The 21,820-nt window shown below is 39.9% G+C and overlaps 1 protein-coding gene across 1 annotated transcript; it reads right to left on the reverse strand.

Annotated features, from left to right (window-relative positions):
• Positions 1–334: 334 nt before the first annotated feature.
• On the reverse strand, positions 335–11,336 carry grp.S (gastrin releasing peptide S homeolog). Its single transcript, XM_018242915.2, has 3 exons — positions 11,032–11,336; positions 8,112–8,356; positions 335–735 (listed from the first exon to the last, which is right to left on the reverse strand). Exons 1-3 carry the CDS (start codon positions 11,201–11,203, stop codon positions 682–684), a joined length of 471 nt encoding a protein of 156 aa, XP_018098404.1. The 5' UTR covers positions 11,204–11,336; the 3' UTR covers positions 335–681.
• Positions 11,337–21,820: the final 10,484 nt, after the last annotated feature.

A 21,820-nucleotide genomic window follows, 5' to 3' on the forward strand; every position in this document is an offset into this window, starting at 1 on the left:
TTTTCCTCTACTTACCCCTAATTTGCATATGCAAATTATTATTCAGATTCGGTCCGGCCAAATCTTTTGCAAAGGATTCAGGGGTTTGGCCGAATCCAAAACGGTGGATTCGGTGCATCCCTATTATCCGGGAAACCCTAGGTCCCGAGCATTCTGGATAACAGGTCTCATACCTGTACTATAAATAGTTTGCTTACTAATTAGGGAATGTGCTTATGCTTCTCACCAGTCAGTCACTTATATGCGCAGTTTCTCTAGGAGTGTCATTGGAACACACTACACACTTACTTTATTCTTCTTTTACCGACTGACAAATTACACACACATAAAACTAAATAATAATCCATTGAACTTTTTTTCTGAGTTTTTATTGTGAATGTTAAAATATTCTGTGCCTACAAACTAAAGAGATGAAACCAGTAGAAGTGCTAAAATAGAATCCTGTACTTGGAAGACCCTTCCTCGATATTTACAGTGAGACAGATCCAACCAGTCGCCTCTTGGGAAACAATGGGATGTCGGGGGCGGTCGGAATGAGGGAACCTACAGAATTTCGTTTACACCAAAGCGGAACTGGGGACATAAATAAAATCTCGGTGATCGGAGCGATCGAGTGTCGGTGGAACGGAACCTCCGCCAGATAGAATTTATGTCTTTCCTTCCCAAGCGATGGCACGCGGCTCAGCTCGAGGCGTTTTCTTTTAAATTCATCATCCGGTAGAAAAAATCCAACATCTGGAAATGAATAAGAACATATAAGGTTGGAACCCTAGAGATCAATCTCATAATAATACAGACATTGACATAGGAGATGAGGCTAATGCTGATTTTGGCCTACGTATTCCAGCAGACTGATTTCAGCTAGTGATGGGCGAATTTGCGCCATTTCGCTTCACCAAAAAATTCGTGAAACGGCGTCGGCGTCTCGTTTTTGACGCCAGCGCCCATTTTTCGTGGGCGTTTCGCGAATTTATTCGCTGGCGGCGGATTGCGCAAATTCGCCGCAAATTCGCGCCTGGCTAATAAATTCGCCCATCACTAATTTCAGCTGCATTTGGCACACACCTATAGATTGAGAGACACATAGGGGCAAATTCACTAAGATTCGCCAGTCGTATTTTCGCCATCGCTACGCAAATTCACTAAAATGCGAAGTTGCATTCAGTGGAAGCGTAAGGTTGCGAAGTTGCACTAGCGTTAATTTGCCAAGCAAAGCGAAGTTACGCTAGCGATGGTTAATTTGTATACGGCGCCAAATTGAAGTTACAATGGAGGAATATGTAGCAGCACTACATAAGGCTGGGAAACCTTCAAAACAGCAAATACAATTCTTATTTTGCCCTACACATGTGCCCACTGTATAGTTAAGGTGCCATGAGTTAGGAAATGTAGGGGGGAAGGAGGGGAGCCCTAAAAAAAATTTCGATCTTTTTCAGCCTATCACCCATAAAAAATGAAAAAAACGCCATCGTTAGCTACTCTATTGCACTTCGCCTGGTCTGAGGTGGCGAAGAAAGTCTGGCGTATAAGGTAGCGTTCAGAAAAATGCGCGCGTTAGTGAATTTGCGTAGTTACGTCCGTTGCGCAAATTTGCCAGGCGTAAGGGTGCGAAGTAACACTAGCGAATTTACGCCAGTGTCCGTTAGTGAATCAGCGAATTAACGAAAATGCGCTACGCTACGAATTAACGCTAGCGTTAGGCGCTTCGTCCTTTAGTGAATTTGCCCCATATACTCAATAAGTAGTACTGGGCTGTAACTATGGCTATACCATGGGCTGAAACCACACTGTGTGTACCAGGAGCAGATTGCCAAAAATCTTTGGAGGGAATGTAATTAAAGTCGCAAAGAGAAAAACAATTGACACCAATAAGACTAAAAATCCACATCTTACAATGTAATATTGTTCCTTAAACTGTTATGGCCTTGAAGGTGTCGTGATCTTTTGGAGCAAACATAGCGACTTTGTCAGTAAGAAGTTTTATTACATTGACTGCGCATTGGCGCAAACGATAAAATTCCCAAACAGTCTTCCACTGTCGGAAGTGGTCACTAAACAGTTTCTGGGTTCGCAAAAGCTTTATTAAATTCGTGCAAAGCAAAATTTATAACTGTTCGCATTGCATAGTTTTTCCGTTACCGAATTTTACTACATTCCCACGTTAATTCCTAAAAGTGGCCATTAGTGATGGGCAAATTTATTCGGCAGGTGGAAATTCGCGACGAATTTCTGCGTTTCGCCACCAACAAATAAATCCACTAAATTGCTCCGAGAATTCGCCTGTGAATTTTCGCCGGCGTCAAAATTCCCGGTTTCCAAATTTTGTGGGAAATGCGTGAATTCGAAACGGGAGAAATTCAAGAATTTTTTGGCGAATCAAAAAGGGAGAAATTCGCCCATCACTATTGACCATAGACGTAGAGATCTGCTCGTTTGTTTGCACAAAGGCATAACTTTTCGTATTGCGAATAGTTTTTCCGTTACCGAATTTTATTACATTCCTCCATTAGTTCCAAAAGGTATTCGGCAGGTGGAGATTTGCGGCGAATTTCCGCGTTTTGCCACCGGTGAATGAATCCACGATATTGCTGCAAAATTTTCATTGGCGTGAAAATTCACATTTCGCAAATTTTCCAATATTTCGAGAATTTTGCGGGAAATTTAATAATAAGTTACATTTTAATTTAGTTCAGGGGTGCCCAAAATGTGGATCGGGATGTACAAGTAGACCTTTAGCTGGTGATCAGTAGATCTCAAGAGACTGTCAACAAACAGCTTGTTTAAATTGTCCGCCTGTTTCATGCTTTTTATTCTGATATTTAAGTTTGCATAAAAAATTGTTTTGTCAGGAATATACATTTTATATAAATTTTCTCATAAATCAATATTTCAGTATTATTTTCCATGGAACAGAATACTAACAATGCTTTTATGGCTGTAGACCCTAATAGGACATCATCACTACAAGTAGACCTCGCATTAGTTAAGTATGGGCACTATTGATGGGTGAATAAATAAATTCTACAGGCATGGATTCACGGCGAATTTCCGTATTTCGCTGGCTGCGAATAAATTCTCCAAACTGATGTGAAAATTCACAGGCGGAAAATTAGCCACAACAAAAAAAATTATCGCTCTGCAAAATTGTCGCGCATAAAAATTGTCGCACGTCAAAATTATTCGGACACCCAATGACTCTAATGCATTTGGACGAAATAGTCGCGCGTGTAAAAATTGTTGCTCACGCTAAAACTGTCTTGCATCAAAATTATTTTGACGCCTATCGACTTCAATGCTTTTCGTGAATTTTTGCTGCTTTGCAAATTTTTTTGCCATTTTGCGAAGGACAGATTCGCCCATCACTCCTGTTTTAAATATTAGCCATGTTACGCTGCTAATATAATGGATTTCAAACAACAGTGCCACCTGCTGTTCAGTTCAGTAGAAAATTAAGTCTTTTGATTTTGCCCTATTCAGAAAATAAAGTTGGTGAGAAGGGAAGAGTCATCTTAAGTTTGTCTGCTCAGTTGTATGAAGATCAGCATCACAGGACATTCCTCTGCTCACTAACATATCTTTCTGCTGACTGCAGTCATTTGGCTACACTGAACAGCAGGTAGCACTGACGTTTCAAATTCCTTTTTTTTTTAGAAGTGTAAAAATTGATAATTTATTAAAAGAGACAATGTAATGCCTTAAGAGGAAATCAAATTGTGGAGCGATCACGGCTGAAAGAGTTTGAGAAATGACATTATAAATATACAATATTTGGAAAAGAGGAAAGGAAAATAAGGAAATGTTATTTATGGTGTTAAAAGAGCTGCGAAACTGCTGTTTATTTCCCAAAAATACATGTGATTGATTTATATTACACAGGCAAATACGTTTCAAATAAACCTTCTTATAATGGAGAATTGATGTGTTTGTCTCCCTCTTGTGGCCGACAGACAAATTAAGAGTTTTTACCTGTAAAGTTGGATTTTCACAAATTTAAGCCACAGAACTAGCGATGGGCGAATCTGACCCTTTTCGCTTTGCCAAAATGCATTCAAGCAATGGGAGGCTTTGGGAGGCTTGGTCAATGGGAGGCTTTTTTTTCCTGCAACAATTTTTTTTCTATAGGTGAAACTCTGCAAAAAACTTCGCTCATTACAGAATTCCCAGAACGAAGCTGTCAGGCTGCAGCTGGTGTGTAGAGAGACAGGGGGCAAATTCACTAAAGGGCAAATTTTCGCCTGCTATGGCTTTGCCACACTTCACGCCAATTCGCCAGGTGCAAATTCACTACCACTACGATAATTCACTAAAATGCAAAGTTGCATCTCTGCAGCCGAATGCTGGCGAAGTTTCGCTAGCGTTAATTCATGAGTGCGAGCATTTCATAGCGACTTTAGCTAACGTTCGTTTCTGATTAGCGAAACCTTTTTAGTACTCTTACGCTTAGGTCAATTTGAATAGGGCGGGTACATACAGGTCATATATACGTCTTTATTAGAGATGTTGGTGCAAATGCTTGAAGTGGCCACTTATTATTACACATGTCCAAGGAAGCAAAATAAAGACAAAAGAGGCATGACATTGAAATGGTCAAAAAAAATGGTAAAACAAAAAATTTTAATAGTAACAACTTTTAAAGACAATCCAGCTTCAAAATATGAAAAAACGCCAGCGTTTTTTACAACTTTTATGACTTTCCGGCATACAGGATATGATGTCACTGACATAAGATTGGGGAGGATGAAGCTTCATCTTATCAGTTCACCAGGTCTAAGGTGGTGAAGGAAACACTAGCGAAAGAGGTAACGTTCTTTAAAATTTGCACTTTAGTGAATTTGCGGATTAACGATTGTTCCCCTGAGTGAAAATTCGCCTAGCTATAAGGCCGGAAACTGCACCAGCGACGGTCTCTTTCACTAGCGACTTGTCCTCTACGCCTGTTAGTAAATTGTCGATGTGCATGTGGATGGGATTTCTTGCAAATTTTCGCTAGGGACGGCCACATTACCCGTTAGTAAATCTGCCCCAGGGAAACCTGATGCTCCTCCAGTTACAACACACACACTGGTGACACTTCAGCCTAATGCTGGGGGCCAGTGGCGTAACTACTCACCAGCAGGCTCTGGTATAGGATGAGCACCTGGGCCCCCCTGTCGGGCCCTCCCCCCTATGAATCTCGTGCACTGTAAAATCTCCCCCTGCCCAACCACCCACGATATCCATTATTGTGGCTGCGGTGGGCCCCAAGAGGGTGCGGACCCAGGTGCCATCGCACCCCTTGCACCCCTGGTAGTTACGCCACTGCTGGGGGCAGAAGGGCCAACGTTGGACTGGACTGGTAGGACACCGGGAAAAAACCCGGTGGCCGCCGGCCCAGATCCACTACCCAATTGGACGAAAGTAAAAATAAATCCGTGCAGCGCGCTGATTTCGTGCATGCATGCAATGTGCTGGTTTTTGCGCATGCACGTGGCATGCCAGCTTTTTTGCATGCGCACAGGGCCCCTAAGGTTTGGAACCCGGTGGGCCACAAATGTGCCAGTCCGACCCTGAGAAGGGCACAGTCGGATGTAATAGTCTGAGTGATTAGAGTGGTTTAGTTGCAAGCAGGTCGGCTTCCCAAGAATTAGTGTGTTCGCCAAGATGGCCCTGGGGCTTGGTATGGCATCTTTGAGGGCATGGCCAGCTGACCATTATCATATATGGCCCTTTCCATAACAAAAACAACTTCATGGGCTTTGTCATAGTTCATAAAGTATCTTCTACTAATTCCCTTTACTTAACACAGTTCTGCAGGACGGTGTGAAGGTGCAACAGCCCTTGGAGGTTTTATAGATTTTTTGGATTCCCTTCACAGTGCAACAGCTTTTCATGCCACCTGTTTAAGTCTTGGGCACCATCACACCTCGTAGAAGGTTGTTGTAAAGTTCTCTTTGCTCTTTAGTTAACAACATTTCAATTTCATTTCAATTCCCTAACACTGTATGAGCTGTGGCCCCTGAACAACAAATAATACTGGCAAATTCCATTCTTCTGATAATATCAGATGAGCTATAAAATCTTCAGAACATTGAATGCAAAAAACTCGGAACATTTGATCTGAATTATAGATTTGTATTGCTATATAGATGACTTGCACAATGACTAACGTGTAAAGCCTGAGTTGAAGAGGAAAGAGTGGGGCCCCTTATTGTGATTGGATCCTGGGTGTCACAGATCATCAGCAGATGGAGGGAAGCATATTCAATAGAAATACTAATTTCTAGCAGTTATTGCAAAATGTGATGGATTTTTACACTTGTAGGAGGAAAATTTCCTTTCCTCTCTGAGTTTGGGAACCCAAAGAATGTTTCTTTTAACCCTTCCCTGGATATTTAATATAGATGCCGTGTGAACCATTAATAATAAAACAGTAGCTTGAAAAGGGGACCTTCCTGACTAGAGAAGAACTAACAGGGGGAGTCAGACTCTACTTAGAGAATGGCCTTGGAACTAGATCCAAGTAGTGCTGAAGGGGTAAAGCAAAAGTATTAGGCTGAATGAAGAGAGACTGGAGAACATATATATCTGTTTCATTATATGGAAGTACAATCAGAGTAGTGCATCCTCTCCTGTGCTTTCTCTTTCTAGAAGACATGATGGAATACGCCATAAAAATTGATATCTGTTGCCTAAAGCCATCACAGATCCAGGAGGCAGAATCCACAGCAGCTGGAGCTATAGTATACCATTATATGTTTCCAATAAAATGTAATAAATAAAAGGGGCAGCAGGCGTAGAATTTTAATATAGTGAAAGAGAATAAAACTGAATGAAGATTCCCTCTCGAGCCCCCTGACTTGAATGAACTCTGTTCTCAAGCTACTTGGTTACTAGCACCTTGGCCTTTAGGGCAGAACCACCTATTTGGCTGTAAGAGCAGTTCATTGATTTTTTTTCTGCTGTGGAACGATATCTCTGTGCTCTCTCTCTGGTAATTTCCTTTTACTCCCGTGGTTGTACACATATGTTCTTATGTCATACATTCCCAAGTCTATTAAAATCTCTGTGATCTCTTTGTTCAGGGTTCTGACTCTTTGGGCCTTATTTATCAAAATCCGAATTTTTTGGAATATTTAAATAAAAAAAGTCAGACCAAACTAGAATTGTACCTTATTTATTAAAAAAGCATGATTTAATCGGATCGGGGACAAACTCGATAAAAACGATAAAAATCTGAATTGTAAGAGTTTTTTCTGAATTGTTCGATTTTTCTAGCTTTTTCCTAAAAAGGCAGACTTTTTTTGATTTTTGTTCAAAAAGTCCAAAATAGTCAGGTTTTTGGGCTAATTTCAGCACAGGCCACAGACAAAATAGGATAGGGATCTCTCCCACTGACTTGTATACAACCTCGGCAGGTCTGAGATGCTGGATTTTTGGATTTGGACTTTTTCCATACTCGGGATATAATAAATCTCAAAAATTTGAGGGTTTGCTTTCGACTAAAAATTTGAATTTTATAGTAAAAAAAACGACTTTTTGGCATCCGGACTTTAATAAATAACCCTCCAAGTGAGTTCAGAATCCACGGAGCTTGTGTCTTTTACCTGACGTTCCTGAACTCCCTCAACAATAGTAACATCCAGGGCTCCAAGTGAACCCAGACTAACCCAGACTAACTTCTGTTCTTGACAATGCTGCTGCCTCAAACATTCTAGGGGTGTCTTTCTTGAATCCTAAATGACAATTTTAAGTTCTTTGTGGCTCAACCTCCTTCAACTGCTTAAAGCACTAATTTCCAGCCTAAAAAATGTTGGTCATTTAAAGTGAGTTCAAATCTCTTTAGAGGGCACTAATGGAAAGTATATCCCAGCTGATTGTACTGGAAAGTTCCATTGTAGAGCCCTTTGCATTGCTGCACATTTAGTTGCTTTCATATAATTCAATGTTACTGCCATCTATAAATACATCTCATCTGCCATTCCTTTTGTAGGCAACTGTCTGACCTCTAGCAAGGTACCTATATCTGCAAAAAAATATCTCCCAAAATCCAAACATAATACCCAATTACTAAAAGTTTGCCCTTCTGGCTTCCATCCCATGAGTTTTTACCCCAGTGCAGCTGATCTACCCACCTCCTTGACTTTGCTGTTATCTTCCATATCCCAGAGTTTCTTGTACAGTGTGGCTTCTCTCATTGCCTGGGTGTTTCTGTTGTCGCTGATCTCTAACATCTGCAGCAAGTTGAGAAGCGCCTCCCTCCACTGCTGGTACAGCTCCACCGGCTTCTCTCCCTCTGTATAGACATTAGCCGGGGCTCGCTCCCCTCCATCAAATACATAGGGGTTTTCCTCTATACTTTTCTTCCCCATTAGATGGCCTTACGGAAAGAAAGAAGCAAGTTCACGATGTGCAATATAATTGCAAACACATCCAGCATCAACTCTAAACTGATGAATACAGGATAGAGATACAATGGGCTGTATGATTTAATGGAATCACAGGAGAACTATGCTTCCTATAATAAGAGAGTGCAAATATAGTTATGACAAGGTGCCTGATCCTTACTATGGGGATCTGAATTAAAGACTTGCTCCCTTTTACTTATTAAAACTTATTTCTCTAATTCCGCAATTGTACCTCTCTCTGCCTCACATGGTAGAAATAACTTGTCTGCTTTAGGTCTCCTTTTAACAGTTAAATAGAACATTCGTAGAAATGATATGAGTTCTTCTATGATGTTACAGTATCTATATGTCTATCTATCTGTCTATCTATCTATCTATCTATCTATCTATCTATCTATCTATCTATCTATCTGTCTATCTATCTATCTATCTATCTATCTATCTATATATCTATCTATAATACACAAAAGCCGTGAATATCTTGTAAATTATATCCTTATAAACGGCCTCGTGTTTTTATATGGTAATTTATAATATCCTTATATTTTACAAGAGGGGGTACTTTATTCACTATATTATCTATCTATCTATCTAATTATCTATCTATCTGTCTGTCTGTCTGTCTGTCTGTATCTATCTATCTATCTATCTATCTATCTAACTATCTGTCTGTCTGTCGCTCTGTCTGTCTATCTATATATATCTATCTGTCTGTCTGTCTGTCTATCTATCTATCGGCCTCGTGTTTTTATATGGTAACTTATAATATCCTTATATTTTACAAGAGGGGGTACTTTATTCACTATATTATCTATCTATCTATCTATCTATCTATCTATCTATCTATCTATCTATCTATCATCTATCTGTCTCTTTCTTTCTATCTGTCTGTCTGTCTCTATCTATCTATCTATCTATCTATCTATCTATCATCTATCTGTCTGTCTGTCTGTCTGTCGCTCTGTCTGTCTATCTATATATATCTATCTGTCTGTCTATCTATCTATCTGTCGGTCTGTCAATCTATCTAACTACCTTCCAGTAGATTTGTTTTCTAATTTTTCTGGATCATCTAGGATAGAAACTAAAAATTTGAATAAAGTTTTGAATTTGGTGAACTAGTGTGTTTTTTCACCTTCCTCTACTGTGTTGCTGTTTATCTACCCATTAATCATATATGTATTGTCCATCTGTATATCACTATGGATTCACTTCATTTCACTGTGAGATCCCTCTCTTTGTCTAAACATAAAACTAAATGCCTCTCCCCATATGTGTGTATATATATATATATATATATATATATATATATATATATATATATATATATATTATATATATATATATATTTGTAATTTATATGTAATACTAGACATTAAGCCCGTTAAATTAACGGGCGCATCCCACGGACACAGGGACTGGACGCAGAGACACTTCAACTTTATTATATAGGATAATACCTATTGGTCAGTTCTCTTTCACTTCTACAAAGCATCCATAGATATATCATTATTATCATTGTGTATCACTCTGCCTGTCTATTAGTATAGACTTTATCCATGTATCACTCAGCCTGGCTTTGTGTAGAGGAATTCAGTAAATCAACAAGGTACTTTTTTATGGCTTAAAAGTGTTACAGTCGCCATTTAGCTGACAGAGGTTCATATTTTTGAGGGTGGTACAGCTACAGCTAACTCAAATAAATGTATATATGAAAGCATAAAATCAATGGGAGAAGGATTCTGCGTAGAAAAGAAAGACGAGAGTTGAGCTGCCGGTACAGCCGGGCTCAGGGTGATCGGTGTTTATAGTAACAGAGATAAAACCCAGCAGATCTATTCACTTGAACTCATGATTTATATCAGTGATTCTTAACCTACAGTACTCAGAATTGGATTTCAGAACTCTTTAGGGTGGGATTCTATGATCCCCTTTAATACAGTGTAGATTGCTTCGGCTATATATAGGCAATAGTAATTAAAAGGATATAGGTAATTTTATCTAAACTGAATCTTGGGTCCTAAAGTTTAATCCCAAACTTTATCTGGGTCCCATTCAAATAACCCTCAATTTACAAGTACATTAGAGGACATTATAGACAAATAGCAGGGGACCTTTTTACCCATAAAGTGGATCACGTACCAGAGGCCTCCCCTTTAGACTAGAAGAAAAGAACTTTCATTTGAAGCAACGTAGGGGGTTCTTCACAGTCAGGACAGTGAGGTTGTGGAATGCACTGCCGGGTGATGTTGTGATGCTGATTCAGTTAATGACTATAAGAGGGACTTGGATGATTTCTTGGACAGACATAATATCAAAGGCTATTGTGATACTAAGCTCTATAGTTAGTATAGATATGGGTATATATAATTTATGTGAGTGTATGGAGGGGTGTGTGTATGGATGCTGGGTTTTCATTTGGAGGGGTTGAACTTGATGGACTTTGTCTTTTTTCAACCCAATTTAACTATGTAACTATGTAACCCTGATTTACACAGTCCTTTTCATGATAATATTTATGTTTGTTCTAGATAACACATCATTTTCAGCCCTGCCTTTTTAAAGAAATAAATGTCTTTTATTACCACCAATCCCACCCACCAATAGTAAGTAATCACCCACTGTAGTAATAGAGTCAGATACTCACCTACAGCCCAGTGGCTCCCTCTGGTATTGATGTTGGAGCGGGACAATTGCTCTGTATGTTGTTGGGAGGTAGGGGCTGCATGGGTTAAGTGGACCTTGAAGAGAACCAGTGTACAGAGAATGAGGGAGAAGAGGGTGCGATACTTCCAGAAGACGAGGGCTCTCTTCATCATTGTGTGTCTGCAGTGAGAACTGCCTGTGCTGCTGCTACTGCTACTGCAGGAGAGGAGCTGTCCGTGGTGCTGAAAGAGAACTTAGCAGTTCCTTTTGCTTTCCTGGAGCTCCCTGCCTCTCAGCAGCATTTATAGAGAAAGTGAAGAAGGGAATGTCTGGTGTCAGAATTTATTAGGCTGGAGCCTCCCCCACTAGATCCTTCCTGACCTCAGGAGCTAACTGATATCTCCAGCACTGGGACTGAGTCACATGTCACTCAAATCTTATTACTATTTGTTTTCAATAATAAACACCTATTACCAGCTCCCTATCCATGCTACAAACTATATTAGAGGTGTAATCACACGTGCTAGGGTCTGACACCTTTCAGCAACTGTTCATCAGCTTTTTCTCCGGTGTTTGCCCCAAGCAAATCCATCTGCCAACCGCCATATTTAACCAGTGCCTAGGGTCGGTAGCACCCAGGAACAGCATCAGAGCAGGGGGAGATACAAGAACATTAAACAGTGGAATCAAAGAGCAGAACCGAGTCATTTGATTAAAGGGGAACTATACCAAAAATTTAAATTTAACAAAATGTAGATTTAATAAGAAGTTTTCTAAATATAATTAATTACAAATTCGGTACCTTTTCTGAAATAATCACATTTGTGTTCACTATTCCACTCTCAGCACCTGTTTCTCTTTATTCTGTCTTTTTGCAGGAGTTGGGTGTCAGATTAAGGATCCAATATATCTTATAGGGGGGCTCCTTTTGCCTAGAAGATATATTAGAGCTCACTCTATTAAAATAACCAGACATCATGTCTCTCTACATGCAGAATTTGTGCAAAAGGCAGTTATTTTGTTAGATTTTGTTTGTACTGGAATCAGTTATTTGAGTGAGCTCTAATTCATCTGCTAGGAAAGGAAGCCCCCCTATAAGATATATTGGATCTAACTGTCAATGAATATCTGACACCCAACTGCTGAATGAAGAGAAACAGATGCTGAGAGAGGGATAGTGAAGATAAACTCGATTATTTCAGAAACAATGCAGAATATTTAATTAATTGTGTTTAGAAAGTTTCTTTCCCCTTTAAATGATACCCATAAATAATACAAGTCAATAGAAAATATACATATAGAGAAATACAAGAGTCCTCTGCACTCAACCCATTATCAATATATTTAAGACAGAGACATTTTGTGCTACTGCTACTAAAAAAATGCCTTACCCTTTAAACAAAACAGGGATTGTTTGTCCATATATTGCAATATATTTAAGCTGGCCAACTACGTCAATGTCATCCCATATATGGCCAGTCCTACACTCAATTTTCATCTGATTCATTAAGAATTCTATTGCTTCATTATACATTTTACAAAGGGACTAAGTTTTACCTGCAACTTACTTGCTGCTCTCAAAGTAAAACTCCCAAACTTGGCTGCCCTTTTATTAGACACCAGTGGGATCACCTGACTATAGTTGGGAAGGGTGGGAGCTACAACATGGAGCTGGTCACTGCTCTTGTATAAACTATAACAAACAAGGGAAAGTTGTGCTCACCACTAATTTTTAAAACCATTAGGCGGGGGAGCAATGAGGGTGTGACCACAAAATACATATAGTCAACTACAAGAGTCCTCTGCACTCAACCCATTATCGATATATTTAAGACAGAGACATTTTGTGCATACTGCTACTGAAAAATGCCTTATATATATATACAGGTATGGGACTTGTTATCCAGAATTCTTGGGATTTTTCCAGATAATGGGTACGTTAAATCTACTAGAAAATCATTTAGACATTAAATAAACCCAATAGGCTGGTTTTGCTTCAAATAAGGATTGATTTTATCTTATTCGGGATAAAGTACAAGCTACTGTTTTATTATTACAGAGAAAAAGGAAATATTTTTTTACAAATCTGGATTACTTGGATAAAATAGAGTCTATGGCAGACAGCCTTTCTGTAATTCAGTGCTTTCTGGATAATGGGTTGCTGGATAACGGATCCCATACCTGTACCTGTTTATATTTACTCACTCACAGATGATGCTGGTTCTAATGGTGTAATAATGGTGTATCAATACTATTCAGAACAATTCAAAGAAATGAGGGATGACAAACTCCTGCAAGAGAAGGAGAGCCAAAAAACGCACAGCGTGCTCCTTAGCGCTCATTAATTATTTGTGACAGAGTCAATATTCTGCTCCCCATTCGATGCAGAGCACAGCAGCTGAAAATTTAGGGCAGCTCTGTCCTTACTGCCTGCCATAGTGAGGTGTTACATACAGGGTCCCATTGTTTAAAAACAAAAGTGCAACATGCAATTGTGGACACAAATTGCAATTTTTTAACTTGCATTGCAGTGTTTCTTCCCATACTTGCATCCACTGCAATTGCATTTTTTTTTAGGCTGATATCATTGCAAGTAAGGATTGTGTCGGCTGGCTCCATAAAAAACGAAATGTGTCCCGGCGTCCGTGCATGGGGGGCCCCAGGAAGTATGCAACCCAGTGGGCCTCCAATGGTCCAGTCCGACCTTGGTCATACAGATTAACCCCAAGATCCCTTCTTCTGAAGAACAGTAGACTATTTTTAGTTTTGGGAATGTTCAGGGTATAATTAAAGGAACAGTAACCCCAAAAAATGTATTTTAAAGTAATGAAAAAATCATGTACTGTTGCCCGAATCGTACAAGTTTTTTTCCAAAAAGCCAATTTTTTTTTGATTTTTGCCTGAAAAGCCAGAATTTTATGGATTTTCGCCTGAAAAGTCACAAACAGTTGGATTTTCAGGCAAATTCTAGGACAGACCACAGAAACTTCCATTTAGGATAGGGACATCTCCCATTGACTAATATACATCATTGGCATGTCCGAGATGCGGGAAATTTTTAAAAATTTGATATTTTTGATATTTTTTTTCCCACTAAAAGTTCAGATTTTATAGTAAAAAAAAAGTTTTTCGAGTTTTTGGCATTTGGACTTTAATAGATAACCCCCATAATGTACTGTGTGTATATATGAAGACTTTCTTTTTTGTGATACCACCTTGTGTTTGTAGTTTGTAGTATTTAAACTCAGAATTTGAAATATTGTGCTGTTTGGTTACTCTGTGTGGGGAGTACTTTTGTGGTGCTTGCACCTCATGCAGCATTTTTTCATATATTTTTATTAATGGAGTTCCCTCCCTTGATCTGTATTCTTAAACAACTGTAGGGGATCAGACACGCCTTCCCCCTGTTCTGTCTATGACATCACTGAGCCCGGTTACAGGCAGGGGAGTGACCGAGTGGCTGGAAGCCCTAGAGGCCATCTGGGAAAAAGAGGAGGATCCAGGAGGAGCCTGGATTTGGAGCCAATTGCAAGGGGTTATCAGAGAGAGGTTATAAAAGCGCCCCTGCTGCAGCATTCAGCCAGAACCAGTGTGCATGAGAATGTCCAGGAGTGCAGAGAAGCTGCTGTTTCATGCTGTGCAGTTTTGGTTGAGAGTTCTGCATCTCTAGATGTACAGAGAGAGCCCCTCCTGTTCCCTGCCAAGCTGCTAGAGACTCAGGAGGAGAAAGGTGCCACTGGTGAGATTGATCCTGCTGCAGAGCTGCCTGTAATCTCCAGTGTGACTGCCTCTGAGAGCACCCTAGTGACTGACCCACCCAACGGAGGATACTGGCAAGGATACAAACGTGGGGCCACAATTTGAGGACAGGTCTTTTGCATTTACCTGCTTTGTGGGAGTGGCTGTTAAGTTCCAATGGGAGGGGTACTTTTAGGAGAGGTAGCGCTATCTGTAGTATAAGAGCTCTGCGGAAGGAACATTTCAATGGAACTGAACTGTATAGTCATTAACTCCTTCCAGAGGATTGGGACTGTGATAATAACAAGGACTGTGTTGGAGAGACAGAGTAATACCTAATAGAGAAGTAGGTCCCACATGTCCCTAGTGCAGAAGTGCATTGTGCATTAGATTGCCCACGTTCTTTGACTACAGTTTTACATAAAGATATATTTGTTTAATTGCAAACCTATGTGTTTTATTTTTCCTAGTGGAACCCCCCTGAGGTGTGCTTCTCAGTGTTCCCTAAGTGGAGGCACTGTGCTGTAAATCCCAGTTCTCAGTACTTTTCATATGCAAAAGGGATTTAGGGCCCTGGATTGCAAAGTGTTAATTGCTATTTAAAGAGACAGTAACCAAATTAGGGTTATACAACAGATATCCCAGAAGCTAAGAGTGCAGGACTAATGAATTCCAAGGAAGAGGAGGGGGTGCCTTTAGCAGCTAATGTGGATTTTTCCCTCTCTCTGTGATTAGGAGACAACCGTCATCTTGTGGCTATTGATTGGCAACTCATATTCTAGCATAATAAATCTACTTACAGTGTACACTGGTGTTTGAAGGCATCTGTGGATGTTTTATGCAAGTGTAGGCAATGCCTCTCTTTCAAGCGCTCACTATAACCTCAATACATCACTCCATGCAAGCAACACTTAAAATAATTTAATCAACCAATGACAGAAGTGATTTATCTACTGTGCTCTGCATATTTCTGTCTGGGGGGCTTGTTTAAATATCTCTGAAAGGGAATCATCTTCCATAACGTATGTTTGTACCTGCTTTTATACAGCCATGCTTGCGGAACATAAGGACAGGACAGGGCCACATTCAAGAGACTACCCAAGGATCTGAAAATATTGCACTTTTTGGAGCTGTTTCTGAATTTCCAACAATTCAGACTAAGTGAACATTGGAAAAGCTTTTAATGCACTTTCATATCCTGGTGACCCTTTAATTGTGCAACCAGACAGCCACAAGAATGAGGATTTGTAGTGTCTATTACCCTAGTTATTAGCCAGACAGAGACACCATCAAGTAATAAAGGGTAAAGTCTTCTTACAGGAATTATTCACATGGCTTCTGAGGGGGTAGTACTTGGAGAGCCGCTTTAAAAAATGGGCAAAAGGGGCATTTGCTACTGCTGTGCTAATGCTGTGTTCACACCTTAAAAAGATATTTAATTGATCTGTCCAGTAATAAGAAGCCTTTGATGGATATGCACCTTGAGTTTTAAAAGTACCAAATAGCTGTACCAACTACAATTAACTCATTCCATCCATCTGGGCTAAGGCAGCTCCCATATTTTTTTGGCATTCACCCATATTTAAACCCCTAGCATAGGGAGGAGCAGGGGGCATGGTAAGCGCATATCGGTCAGCAGACCACACTGTGTGCTATTGAGATAAAAGGGCAGGGTCAGACTGGGGGGCCCGGGGCCCATTGGGGCTGGTGCCCCAGCTGCGAAGACACCTCACACCCCCGCGCCACAATTCCCCACCGGCCCTCTGCGCCTACCTTTCTTTCCTGCTCGCAGCAGCAACTGGGGGCTGAAAGGGAGTTCAGGGAGAAGCAATAATTGTGGGTCAGGGCTGGCGGGGCCCACCAGGTTTTTTCCCGGTGTCCTGCTGGGCCATTCCGACCCTGTAAAAGGGCATGTGCAAAAACACATTCAGGTTGGTTAATGTCTCTGCAATTCAATTTCAGGTGCACAGCTGCAGCTGCATTGTACAGTATATTCCACTGCACTGTAAATTCTATTTGGCTGGGCTTGCCAGGAATCCCCAATTGCTTTTGAGCCCCTGAAATGAAGTGATTGTGTTAAAAAAAAAGGCTCACATTTTTATGCAATCTTTTTGTTCAACCCACTGAATTAAAGTCTGCAGTTCAACTGGATCTGAGTTGTTTCATTTAAAATTCATTGTGGTCATGTACAGAACCAAAATTAGAAAAAAGTTGTCTCTGTCCAAATATTTATGGACCGAACTGTATATATATATATATATATATATATATATATATATATATATATATAGATATATATATATCTATATCTATATACACTGTATTACTGACTAAGGGCTAGCACTAGTAAGAAGTATTAGTGAGTCCTTCAACAGAAACAATTACAGGTATGGGACCTGTTATCTAGAATGCTTGGGCCTGAGGTTTTCTGGATAACGGATCTTTCCATAATTTGGATCTTCATACTTTAAGTCTACTAGAAAATCATGTAAACATTAAATAAACCCAATAGGCTGGTTTTGCTTCCAATAAGGATTAATTATATCTTAGTTGGGAACAAGTACAAGGTACTGTTTTATTATTGCTGAGAAAAAAAATATCTGAATTGAATAAAAATTGAAGTCTATGGGAGACGGCCTTTCTCTAATTCTGAGTTTTCTGGATGGTGGATAAAGGTTAAAGGAATCCCACTCTCACTTGTACTGAGAGAGAATACACACTAATGTAACTAGTAGTTCTACAACAGCTGGGGAGCCAGAAGTTGAACATACTGAACTCGATTTATGTAGGGTTGCCACAGGGGGGCACAAGGGTCCCCCTTGACAGCGCTGTACCACAGCAGTCCCGATGAGCTGTAGATCTGAAGTCCGGTAGATCAGAAATCCCGAATCGCTAAAGCCGAAAAAGACACAAAGTCATTTTTAAAAAGGATAAAATGGAGTCTATGGGAGATGGCCTTTTTGTAATTCAGATATTTCTGGATAATGGGTTTCCAGATAACAGATCCCATACCTGTATCAGTATTGACCATGTACCATTTTTCATACTGGACTGATTGTGTGTGTGGACATTTTATATATTTCAATACTGCATGATACAAAATATATATATATACTGTATATATGGAGTATAAAAAGGTTTTGCAAGGACTGTGGGATGAGGGAGGATGTATATGTAGTATATGACCAATGAATAATTAGTATTATTTCTGTTGCTGCATCACTGCTGCCATTCAGGTGCATTAACACTGTGAGTCTTTATCCTGTTTATCTATATACATATATCAGTCGGGGGTTTCCAATAGGGTTGCCACCTGGCCGGTAAAAATCATGCTTGATTTCAATGTTATTAATAGGAAAAAACGGCAAGAATAGAGGAAGGCCGGTATTTTTTTTCCAGAAAAGGTGGCAACCCTAGTTTCCAATGTTATCAGCGTACAACCCAAGTAATAGGCTAATTACCCATACTGAACATGATCGTGGGACTGATTATAATAAAATCATACAATTAAATCTGAGGATCCCTTTCAGCAGGCAAGAGCCCATCAATATGCCTTGTGGGCAACATTCAGCCTACAGATCTGCACACCCTGCAAATATTTTTCTATATCTGTAGAGGACAAGAGGAATCCTTTCTCTGTTTTTCTGTCTGTGACATCATCCAGCCCAGCTACAGGCTGGAGAATGATCTGATTGGCTGGGCACTGCGCTGTAATTCCCAGTTCCCAGTACTTTTCATACGCAAAAGGGACTCAGGGCCCCTGGATTGCCAAGGGTAAATTGCTTTTTAAAGAGACAGTAACCAAATTAGTGTTATATATCTTTATATTAAATTTATATATCTTTCCTGTTGATGATTTTCTTTTCTTTCCCTTTGGAAGTTTCCTTAGATGTGTTCTCCTCATTTCTATTGCATAGTGGCATACAGCGAAGATGCAATTCATTTCCCAGACAGAATTGTTCTGCTAATGGATCCTCTTCATATAGTGAGTTGCCTGGAGTCACCAGTATAAACGCCATAGCTCTGATGTCCCAGTATAAAGCTTTGTGAGTTTAAATGTGCTTTATGTTATTCTTTGTGGCCTATGAAAACCTCTTTTTGACCACCAAATTTTACCAACAAGAATAGGAGAGTTGAATCGAAGGATTAGGCTGAAAGTCACTGACAAGAGGGAAGGCGTTTGGGGAGATTGGTCGCCGCAAAAACTAGGCGATTAGTCCACTGCCCTACATAGTCGCCTCCCTGCTTCCCCCCACATAGGTGATTACCCCTGAAAGTGCCCCTAATTCCTTACTCACGTATAGGTGCAGAGCTCATGGGCACCAACTTTCGACTCTTCTGTTTTCTTCGGGAAGTGAACTCTGTACCGGCACCAAAAGTTGCTGAAGGGAAGGAAGAGGACCCGAAGAATACTGAAGAGTATTCCAAGAGTCCAAGATGGCGCCCATGAGCTCCGCTGCGCTTGCTCTGCACCTATACCGAGTAATGAATTAGGGGCACTTTCAGTGGTAATCACTTATGCAGGGGGGAAGCAGGGAGGGGGACTATGTTGGGTAGTGGGTAGGGGTTTTTCTTATTTGGGGGTTTTAGTTCTCCTTTAAGTCTGCTAAAACATTATTTCAACATTAATTAAACCCCATTGGGCTGTTTTGCTTCCAATAAGGATTAATTATATCTTAGTTGAGATTAAGAACAAGGTACTGTTTTATTATTATAGAGAAACGGGAATCGTTTTAAAACATTGTAATTATTTGTTTAAAATGGAGTCTATGGGAGACAGTTTGTATTCCCTAACGATTCTGCATGCATTCTGGTTCCATTATTGCCAGGTCAGAATACATTATATAAATGTTTTACATTATTTCAAGATATAATGTAAATAGTTATATTTATTTAATGTTTTACATTATATAAATGTTCTGATCAATGTGATCAGAGCCCTTTAGCAGTAAAGATCTGTGCCTTCTGAAGATGCCCCAGTAGCTCCCCATCTTCGTTTCTGCTGATTCACTGCTCTGGACTTAGGGAGCAACTGAAAAACAATATGCAGTGGTTATTATTGTTACAATAAGGGGCTGATTCATTAAGGGTCGAATATCGAGGGTTAATTAACCCTCGATATTCGACTAGGAATTGAAATCCTTCGACTTCGAATATCGAAGTGGCAGGATTTAGCGCAAATTCTGCGATCGTACGATCGAAGGATTATTCCTTCGATCGAACGATTAAATCCTTCGAATCGAACTATTCGAAGGATTTTAATCCAACGATCGAAGGAATATCCTTCGATCAAAAAAACTTAGGAAAGCCTATGGGGACCTTCCCCATAGGCTAACATTGACTTCGGTAGCTTTTAGATGCCGAACTAGGGGGTCGAAGTTTTTTTTAAAGAGACAGTACTTCGACTATCGAATGGTCGAATAGTCGAACGATTTTTACTTCGAATCCTTCGATTCGAAGTCGTAGTCGTAGTCGATGGTCGAAGTAGCCCATTCGATTGTCGAAGTAGCCCAAAAAATACTTCGAAATTCGAAGTTTTTTTACTTCGAATCCTTCACTCAAATTTAGTGAATCGGACCCCTAATTGTTAATTCCAGGGATCCCTTGCGTGCATATGCCCCGTACTCTTACATTATTCGACAAAGCTCAATAAACCTGTTTTAGAATACAAGGAACAAGTAAAGAGGACTGTGCACTGGCACAAGATTTTACAGATTTTGGCAAGTTTGAGCAAAGAGTCCATTAAAAAACTTTTTGCCCTTTGATTGTTGTGAAAGTGGTAAAATCTACTTTATACAATTGTTGAGAACAGGATATATTTCTTGCATTCGTATAAAAACAGGTGGCACCAACATCTATTTTGGGGTAAATAAAGAACTTGTTATTATTTGCTAATTGACAAGGTACAAACATAAGTGCATAATACCAAAAGACAAGCCTCTGCAGCTGGTATATTGCAATGAACCAGTATTGATCCGAGTTAGAGCTTGATTGAAAAACTAAGAAGCTAAAACTGGTTTCCAAAGATCTGACACTTGGACGAATCAATATGATCCGATGCAATTGAATCAACTTGGAGAAAATAACTGTAGTGCCCCTGCTCGTTGGATTACAGATTAACTAGTTGGAAGTGAAGGTGACAATCTATGTTGCACTACAAAATTGTCAAGTTATTTCTGTCTTGTCTTAAAAAAAGAATCTTGGAAATAAGAAGGATAAATGCTTAAAGGAGATCTAAACCCTAAAAATGAATGTGGCTAAAAATTACATATTTTATATAGTGAATTTATTGCACGAGGCTAAAGTTTCAGCTTGTCAATAGCAGCAATGATCCAGGACTTCAAACTTGTCACAGGGGGTCACCATCTTGGAAAGTGTCTGTGACACTCACATGCTCAGTGGGCTCTGATTGGCTGTTGAGAAGCTAAGCTTAGGGCTCGTCACTAATTATCCAGCAGAAAATGAGCTTCCCTGGCTGTAATATAAGCTGATGCTACAGGTTTGCTGATTATTAAATTCTGATGCTAATTGCACTGGTTTCTGTGCTGCCATGTAGTAATTATCTGTATTAATTACTAATCAGCCTTATATTGTGACATTTCTATTCTATGTGTACTGTATATTGTGAGTGGGTCCCTAAGCTCAGTAAGTGACAGCAGCACAGAGCATGTGCAGTGAATCAGCAGAAAAGAAGATGGGGAGCTACTGGGGCATCTTTGGAGACACAGATCTTTACTGCTAAAGGGATGTAGTTGCCTTGGGCTGGTACAGAGGCACAAAACATCATGTACAACATTTCTACCTACTTCTTTAGTTAGGCTTTAGTTCTTCTTCAATATAAATGGGTGCATAATTGAAGACCTATGAGCCTGAAAAGATTGTGCCTTCACCCTCCAAACACTGCCTTCAGATCACACCAAAGCCTCTTAACGCCTGGGAATTATATATCACTGCCTTCCTCTGTTCCACTGTTCCAAAATCGACTTTACATCGGAGACACCCACCAGAACACGTTATATTTGAGACCCTCTCCCTTCCTCCTGATCATGGCT

This window comes from Xenopus laevis, chromosome 1S (assembly GCF_017654675.1).
Source record: "Xenopus laevis strain J_2021 chromosome 1S, Xenopus_laevis_v10.1, whole genome shotgun sequence".
Lineage (NCBI taxonomy): Eukaryota > Metazoa > Chordata > Amphibia > Anura > Pipidae > Xenopus > Xenopus laevis.